The sequence below is a fragment of the Pan troglodytes genome, chromosome 9 (assembly GCF_028858775.2).
Source record: "Pan troglodytes isolate AG18354 chromosome 9, NHGRI_mPanTro3-v2.0_pri, whole genome shotgun sequence".
Taxonomy (NCBI): Eukaryota; Metazoa; Chordata; class Mammalia; order Primates; family Hominidae; genus Pan; species Pan troglodytes.
This window is the reverse complement of record NC_072407.2, coordinates 120,594,905-120,602,693: the sequence shown is the minus strand read 5'-3', so window position 1 is coordinate 120,602,693 and position 7,789 is coordinate 120,594,905. Positions and strand designations below refer to the sequence as shown.

The following is a 7,789-nucleotide window of genomic DNA, read 5'->3' as shown; positions in this document are numbered from 1 at the left end:
ACCTGGAGGTCATGGGTAGGGGCCTAGCTCCCTCCTGGAACCTTGAATAGGGTGGAAATCCTGCTCTGGAGGGAAGACCTATCCCCAAGTGCCTCAGCGCCAAGCCCCACACCTCCGGCCTTCCACTCACTTCCGTAGTCCAAAGGCTTTATTGTTCTGCTGAAATGCTTACAAATACTGAAAACCCCCAGCCTGGGCCCAGGCAACCAAGGGCTCAATGCTGGGAAGGAGAGCAGGGGAGGTGGGCTTAGTGTTAAGGCGTGAAGGGCGAGGCCAGACAGCTGGAGGCCTGGTCCTCCACTCTCCATTTCCATCACCCTTCGGAGGCTGAAGGAAGGGCGGCGGCACCACAGGGCCCTTCCCCTCTGCTGCATCATCTCCTGCTCAGGCTTTCTCTCTAGGAGCATTGGAGGAATCCTCTTTCCCTGTCGGAAACTCAACCCTGTACAGAACTCCAACCATAACCCTTCTAGCTTCCTCTCCCAACTGCATCGCTCCTCCTCTGTTCCATAGATCCCCCGGCTTCATCCCTTCTGGCTCTAAGCAAGGCACCAGTGGAAGGGAGAGGGCTGGACTGGGGGGCTGGCAGCCTGTGCATCAGGGCTGAAGACACAGGCAGGGGGAAGGAAAAAGGTGTTCAGTCCCTTCCCCCCAGCATGAGATGCCCAGGGGCCTGGGCTGGAGAGATGATGGCACGTACCCTCAGATGGCCCACAGCTGAAGCAGTGGGCTGGGCCACAGAGCTGCAGCAATTAGTATGTAACCATGGCAATGAAGCAGTCACTATGGTAACCATGGTGATGAGTCTGCAACTAGGGGATGGAGCTGGGACCTCAAGGTTGACACTTGAGATCTCTGGCCCTTGAGCAAGGTAATAAAAAGTATAAGGGAAAGGAGAACAATGGGGCAGAGCGGGGTTTGAGAAATGGGAAGCGGGCCGCCTGAGCTATTACCCCACTCTGGATGTGGCTCTGCTCAGCCCCCAAAGCCCCTGGCAAAGGGGTCTGAGGCAGGAGGGGATCTTTGGCAGCTTATGGTACCATAATTTGTCTTTTAGAAAAGAGAAAACAGGCTGGGGAGAGCAGGTGTCAGGTCGGAGCTGAGGCCCTCTCTGTGACAGCTCCTCAGCCCTGGCTGGGCCTGGGGCAGGACCCTAAAGGGTTACTGCAAGTTCTGGGTTCCCAGGAGGCAGCAAAGCCACCTCTACTTTTCTTCTTCTGGCTGGTTCTTCAGGAGGCCAGAGCCCAGAAACTCACAGGACCAAGCTCCTTACAGAATATTAAAGTCTTCTTATACAAAAGCCCCAGTTGTGCTCTGCCAGGAGGCCCATGGCAGTTAGTTCATGAACTGAGTGTAGCCCTCAGCCCCTGTGACAATGACATCCATCCAGATACGCATGGCCTCTGCAGATGGGGCCACCATGTAGTACAGTCGGTCATGGGTCTTTACGCAGAAGGTGAGGGCTGGGTTCGGGCTCTGCCAAAGGAAGAGAGGAAGGTCTAAGATGGGGCTCACCCATGCCCAGGAATATTCTCACCTGCCTCCCTATCTGCCCTTTCCCCTCCCAGCCCCTAGAAAGCCCTGGAGCTTAGTCCTAAATAGGTCCAGAGCCTAGACCCTACCAGTCCATGTGAGCCCCAGGCTGAAATGTTCCCTTCTCACACCACAGCAGTCCTGGGCTCTCTAAACTCCCTGGACCCTGACAGAGCTATACCCTGACAAGGGGGGCACTGGTCCTTGGCGCCCCAGGTTCAAAAGTGAGTATCAAGAGGATCAAACACAAAGGCTTTTCCAGTGAGGACCAGAGTTTCCTCTCAGCAAAACAGCGGCAGACAGAAAAAGCAACAAGTAGGATGCTAGGCCCTGGGACCCCAGAGGAGCAGAGATCAGGACTGGGGTGGGCACCAGAGGGTTGGTGGCAGGAAGGCTGACTTGCATTAGGGAAGCAGGCCCCAGCCTCAAATATCTCCTGTTTATCAATTTCTCCCTATCAAATCTAGTCTTTAAGGGTCCCCTCCACCCCTTCCGGCCATCCCTTCTCTATCACCAGACCCCCATGGGGAGACATCCTGCTGTCATTTCCAGGAGAGGGAGGCAACAAGGAGAGGGAGGCACCCAAGCCCACAGGAGCTTCTTGCTCTTTGCAACCTGCTTTCTGCTCCTCCCTTGGGCCTGGGGGAAGGGAGGGGGATGAAGGGGAGGTCAAGGGTCAGGGATGAGTCGGGTACAGGAGGTGTTAATGTGCTGGTTACAGCTAAGTGGGGAGGGGTACCTCAGTCACCATAGTGAAGCGGAAAAACCTCTTCTGGGAAGGGGAGAGGGAGAAAGGAAGAGAAAGTTGACAAAGAGAACAAGGACTGGGTTGGAGCCTCTGTAGAGGGCAGGCTGGAGGCCTTTGCTCCCAGAGCCCCACCAGGCCACCCCTTCCCCATGGCTGTCCCTCTGGCCCCCCTCTGGTGCCCTCCATCCCTGACCTTGGCTGCACTGCGCAGGTGGTCGTAGTACACTTCCTCAATGGCCTGGAAATAGATGACTCCCTTCAGCTTCGTCTCATGCTTGTCTGCAAAGCAAGTAAGGGTGGGCTATGGAGCCGGTCACACTTCAGGTCTAGCTCCATTTACGTGGAGCTCCACGGCCTGAGCTTCCAAATCTGGGAAATGGGGTGAATATCCTAGTCTCCCAAGACCCCCAAACAGAACCCAATACAGAATCCTAAAGATATGGATAATGTTCAGCCTCATTCATAATCACAGAGAAATACAAATCAGAACTCCACTGAGATACCACTTCTCACCTACCCCAATGACAAAAACATACAACAAATATACAGCACACTTTTGGCAAGTCTATGGTGAAGGAGGCAGTCTAACAACATGTGGGAGTATAAATTGGTAAAACCCTTATGAACAATTTGGCCATGTCTATCAAAATTAGAAAGGCATTTATCTTTTGATCCAATGCTTACATTTAGGAGAATTTCTCTTTCACATATACAAAGTAACACACACAAGATTATTAAGTATAGTATTGTCTGCAGTCACAGAAGATTGGAAACAACCAAAATATCAATCAAGTGGAGACTGGTTAATAAGTTAGTGTGTGTCACATCATGGAAGACTAAATACAGCTGTTAAGTAAAATGATATAGGCCAGGCATGGTGGCTCATGCCTATAATTCCAGCATTTTGGGAGGCCGAGGAGGGTGGATCACCTGAGGTCAGGAGTTCGAGACCAGCCTGGCCAACATGGTGAAACCCCGTCTCTACTCAAAATACAAAAATAAGCCGAGTGTGGTGGTGCATGCCTATAATCCCAGCTATTCGGGAGCCTGAGGCAGGAGAATCACTTGAATCCGGGAGGCGGAGGTTGCAGTGAGCTGAGATCACGCCACTGCACTCCAGCCTGGGCAAAAAGAGCAAAACTCTGTCTCAAAAAAAAAAAAAAAAAAAAAAAAGAGAAAGAAAGAAATATCTGATACAGATACAGACTCAGAAATAAGTCTATAATTTATACCCAGATATAATGTCTAGATATAGATAAATTTGATATAAAATGATCTCTAAGACACATTAGGAGGTAAAAAAGGAATGTACTGTATGCCACCTTTTGTGCAAGAAAAAGTATTTGTTTATATTCTCCTACAGAAACTCTATAAGGATACACAAGAGATTTATAAAATTAGTTACTGTAGTGGGTGGGGCATAATTCTCAATTTAAACCTTTTTATATATTTTTTATTTTTGAACTATATGAATACTTTTACCTATTTTTTTAAAAAAAAGATAGGAAGCACACTCCCTTGATGTGTACAGAGCAGTTAGCATATACATATAGCATATAGCCTCTGGAGGTCAGAGGTGGCAGGAAAGGGGCAAACTACTGAGCAGAGGTGACCATTCAGTGAGAAGGGGCAGGATCCCTGTCAAGGGAAAGCACAGGGCCTGGGCCAACTTGTCTGTGGCACTGCTCAGATGCTACAGCTGACATCCTTAACAGTGAGCCTGCGTCCTACAGGAGAGGTCACGCGAATCACTAAATTCAATGGTGCCGGCTGGAAGTAAGTTCCTTCCCGAGTGCTCCTCCTCTCCCCGACCTCTGCAGCTTAGTAAAGGCAACTTACGGACTGCTGCCAACATGTCCCTCCAGCCTTGTATCATAACCTTCCCCTGCATGAGTCCCAAGTCCTATCTGAGCTTCTCACTGTTCCCTTAATAATACACTCTGTATGCTGGAACTATCTCCTCCAGCCCATTTCCTTGGCAAACTCCTAAACGATCTTCAAGACCCATTGCAAAATGTCACCACTGCAGTGCACAGTTGTGCTCTCCTGTGTTCCCACAGCACAGATGCTCCTCTGTATAGAACTTATGCTGAATCTGAATCCTCCTTTATCCATTCCATGGTCTACCTCCCCCAACACAAACAACTATGTGCCTGGCACACAGTAGGTACCCAATACTGAAGGAATGAGTCCTAGACACTGGGATTCAGAGAGAAGTCAGAGACCCTTCTCTTAGGAAACTACAATCTCACAGTGAGGAAAATACAGACACACAGCTATGTAAATAGCTACTAAAGGCATGGCTAGGAACCCCATGAGACCACCTACGCATCACAGGTTGTCATGAGTATTAAATGAAAGAACACATTTAAGGTATTCAGCACAGTGTGTGGCACATAACGTGGCACTGTTATTATATCATTACACTCCTGGATTGATGTCACATGGAAAAACAGATGCTGGATAATGCAGGGGTTCAGAGGAGGGTGGGAATCACTCCTAGTAAGGTGGGGTCAGGAAAGGCTTCCTAGAGATAATACGTAATCTGGACTCCATGCAATGAGGGGGTTTCTATCGAGTTGGCAGGAAGAGGGTCCAAGCGGAATAGGCAAGGCACCCATGGCCCTTACCCAGCCACAGGCCCATTTCTGACATTTCCTCCTTGGTAAAGGACCAGCCCTGCCTGGCTCTGGGCCTGCTCAGCCCTCCAGCTCCTGTTCTCTCCCATCCCTTCCTTCACAGGAAATAGTAACACACTCCTGCCTCCGCTTCCTTACCACCCACCTATCCTCAATCTTGTGCAATCTGGCTCCTGGCCCCATGCACAGCAGAAAGCCTTCTCTTGACAAGCTCCCATCCCTGAGTCTAACAGCCTTTGGGCCACATCTTTCTTGGCCTTCCTGCAGCATCCATCACTGCTGGTGACACCTCCTGCTTGTGAATGTCTGCTCCTTTGGCTGGCTTCCTTCCCTGTTTCTGCTCCCATTTCTATTCCTGCCATCTGAACTTAGTCTTTTTGTTCCACAGGCGCTAACTAAGGCCACATATGCCAAGCACCAGCCCAGCACCTGGCATGTGGTTAGTGCTGGCTTCCTGTCTCCTGCCCTTTCTCCCTCTGCTGGTCTCTCCTCTTTCTCCTTCCCCACACGGATAGGCCTGCCCCATGGTTCGGCCCTCTCCCTCCCCTCTTCTCTGCTCTGCAGTCTGACTGCCCAGGTTCAGTCTTATCTCTGTCTCTTAGGAGCTGTGGGACCTTGGGCAATTTACCTAACCTCTCTGAGCATCATTTTCCTCATCGGTAAAATGGCATAAAAATAGTGTTTCCCTCATAGGATTATTTCAAAGATTAATGAGATGATGCATGCAGAGTGCTTAGCACAGCGCCTGGCTCATGCAAGTGCTTGATAAAGGTGATCTGCTATTACTATTATTCCACCTGATTCAACTATTACTCCACCTCTAATACTGACCATCCTCCTAAACCTAGATGTCCCAGAGGCACTTCAATCTCAACATGCCTAAAATGGAACTCCTTTCCCCAGGCATGTTTCTTCCCCTCCAAAGTCCCTAGTCCCTCTACCTTCCTGGCCCAGAGAGAAACATGGGACACCTGTGCTTCTGTTTCTCCTGCCTCCTCAAAACACCCAGGACCCAGGGTGGTCAGGGAAGGTTTCTTAGAGGGGCCAGCAGGTGATCAGGGACCAGGTTAGGGGGGAAGTGGGCACTCCAGACCTGAGCATCTCTGGCACCAAACTCTGCAGCCCTTTCCCCTCTTCTGAGCTCCTAGCAGGATTGCTCTTCCCAGCTGTGTGGCTAGGTGAGGCTGTGTGACTGGCAGACAGCCCCATCTATGACTTCTGGACAGAAATGATGTGTGTCACTTCCCAACTAGGACATTTAATACCAAGGCCGGGCTCACTTAAGCCTCTCTTTCCCTCTGCCACTGTGGCCAGAAATGTTCCCAAAAGCCATGCTGAAGCAAAGACAACGCTGATGCACAGCAGAGCCCCCACCAACTCACAATGTGCAGTCGACATGTATTGGGCATAAGGAAGCCTAGTACTTGTAAGCCACTGGGATTTCCTTTTTAATTTTTTTTTTTTTTTTTTTTGAGACGGCGTCTTGCTCTATCGCCAGGCTAGAGTGCAGTGGCACGATCTCAGCTCACAGTAACCTCTGCCTCCTGGGTTTAAGCAATTCTCCTGCCTCAGCCTCCCGAGTAGCTGGGACTACAGGCGCGTGCCACCATGCCCAGCTAATTTTTGTATTTTTAGTAGAGACGGGGTTTCACCACGTTGGCCAGGATGGTCTCAATCTCTTGACCTCGTGATCTGCCCGCTTCGGCCTCTCAAAAGTGCTGGGATTACAGGCATGAGACACCATGCCCGGCCTTTTAATTTATTTTTTTGAGACAGAGTCTCACTCTGTTGTCCAGGCTGGAGTGCAGTGGCGCAGTCTCGGCTCACTGCAACCTCTGTCTCTTGGGTTCAAGCAATTCTCGTGCTCAGCCACCCGAGTAGCTGGGACTACAGGTGCATGCCACCATGCCCAGCTAATTTTTGTATTTTTAGTAGAGACAAAGTTTCACCATGTTGCCCAGGCTGGTCTCAATCTCTTAGCCTCAAGCTATCTGCCCACCTTGGCCTCCCAAAGTTTTGGGATCACAGGTGTGAGCCACTGCACCTGTCCAGCCACTGGGATTTTATGACTTCTTGTTACTGCAGCATACCTTACCTCCTCCTGACTAGGGTATAACACAGCATCCCACGCTCCAAGTGGGAAAAGTACAAGGGAGTTCCAGGGATGGGAAACTAGGCTAGATGCTGGAACGGAGACAGCTGAGAGAGCAAGAGGGTCTAGTCGGCCTGTTCCTGGGCTATCCTGAGCACTCCTTGGCACTGTTCAACTGCTTGTCTTGGAGTCTCTGATGGAATTTGTCCAAGGGGGAGTTCCCAGCCCAACTCCGACCATAAGACCCCATGCTCCTGCAGTGCCTGGATGTCTCCTATCAGCATACTCATTGTGTGTGGTTATCACTCGTCTGCTTCCCCGATTATAAGCTCCATGAGAGAGCAGTGGCCATCTTACTCATCACCAGAGCCTAGAACAGTGCCTAGAACTTACTAGATGCTTAGTAACATTGCTGAATGAAGGAATGAATGAATGAACACAAAAATGGAGGTGAACCAGGTACATTGTGTACATTTTCAGGGAAGGAGGGCAAAGCCTAGCCCAAGACTCTGGTCCCCTACTTGGAAGCTTGGCCTCCTTCTAGAAGTCCAGCCGTCCTGGGTAACAGAGCCCAGGGATCCTAGCTGGCCCCCAGGGTGGCCTTGTGGGAACTCACCCACATAATAGGAAAGGGTGCGCTTGAGCCGGTCGAAGACAAACCAGCGCTTCTTCCATGATTTAATCTTGCCGCCCATCTTGACCAAGTAGCCACGGCAGACCTGGTGGGAAGCAGGAGTAAGGAAGGACCCAAATATGCAGCCCTTAAGCCTTAAGTGT

At 50.5% G+C, this 7,789-nt stretch overlaps 1 protein-coding gene across 36 annotated transcripts in view; it reads right to left on the bottom strand.

The window, feature by feature from the left end:
- Window positions 1–130: 130 nt before the first annotated feature.
- The window catches only part of PHLDB1 (pleckstrin homology like domain family B member 1), a 51,653-nt gene continuing 43,994 nt past the window's right edge, over window positions 131–7,789 (bottom strand). For 21 of the 36 annotated variants that reach the window (XM_054662749.2, XM_063783449.1, XM_063783451.1 and 18 more), the window contains 4 exons: window positions 7,629–7,731; window positions 2,475–2,560; window positions 2,273–2,305; window positions 131–1,476 (listed from right to left, as the gene is read on the bottom strand). In XM_054662749.2, the coding sequence (XP_054518724.1) occupies window positions 1,336–1,476; window positions 2,273–2,305; window positions 2,475–2,560; window positions 7,629–7,731 (363 nt within the window). In that variant the 3' untranslated portion in view covers window positions 131–1,335. Of the gene's footprint in view, window positions 1,477–2,272; window positions 2,306–2,474; window positions 2,561–7,628; window positions 7,732–7,789 lie in introns of those variants that run through there. The other 15 variants (XM_063783453.1, XM_054662745.2, XM_009424267.5 and 12 more) reach the window with 3 other exon arrangements.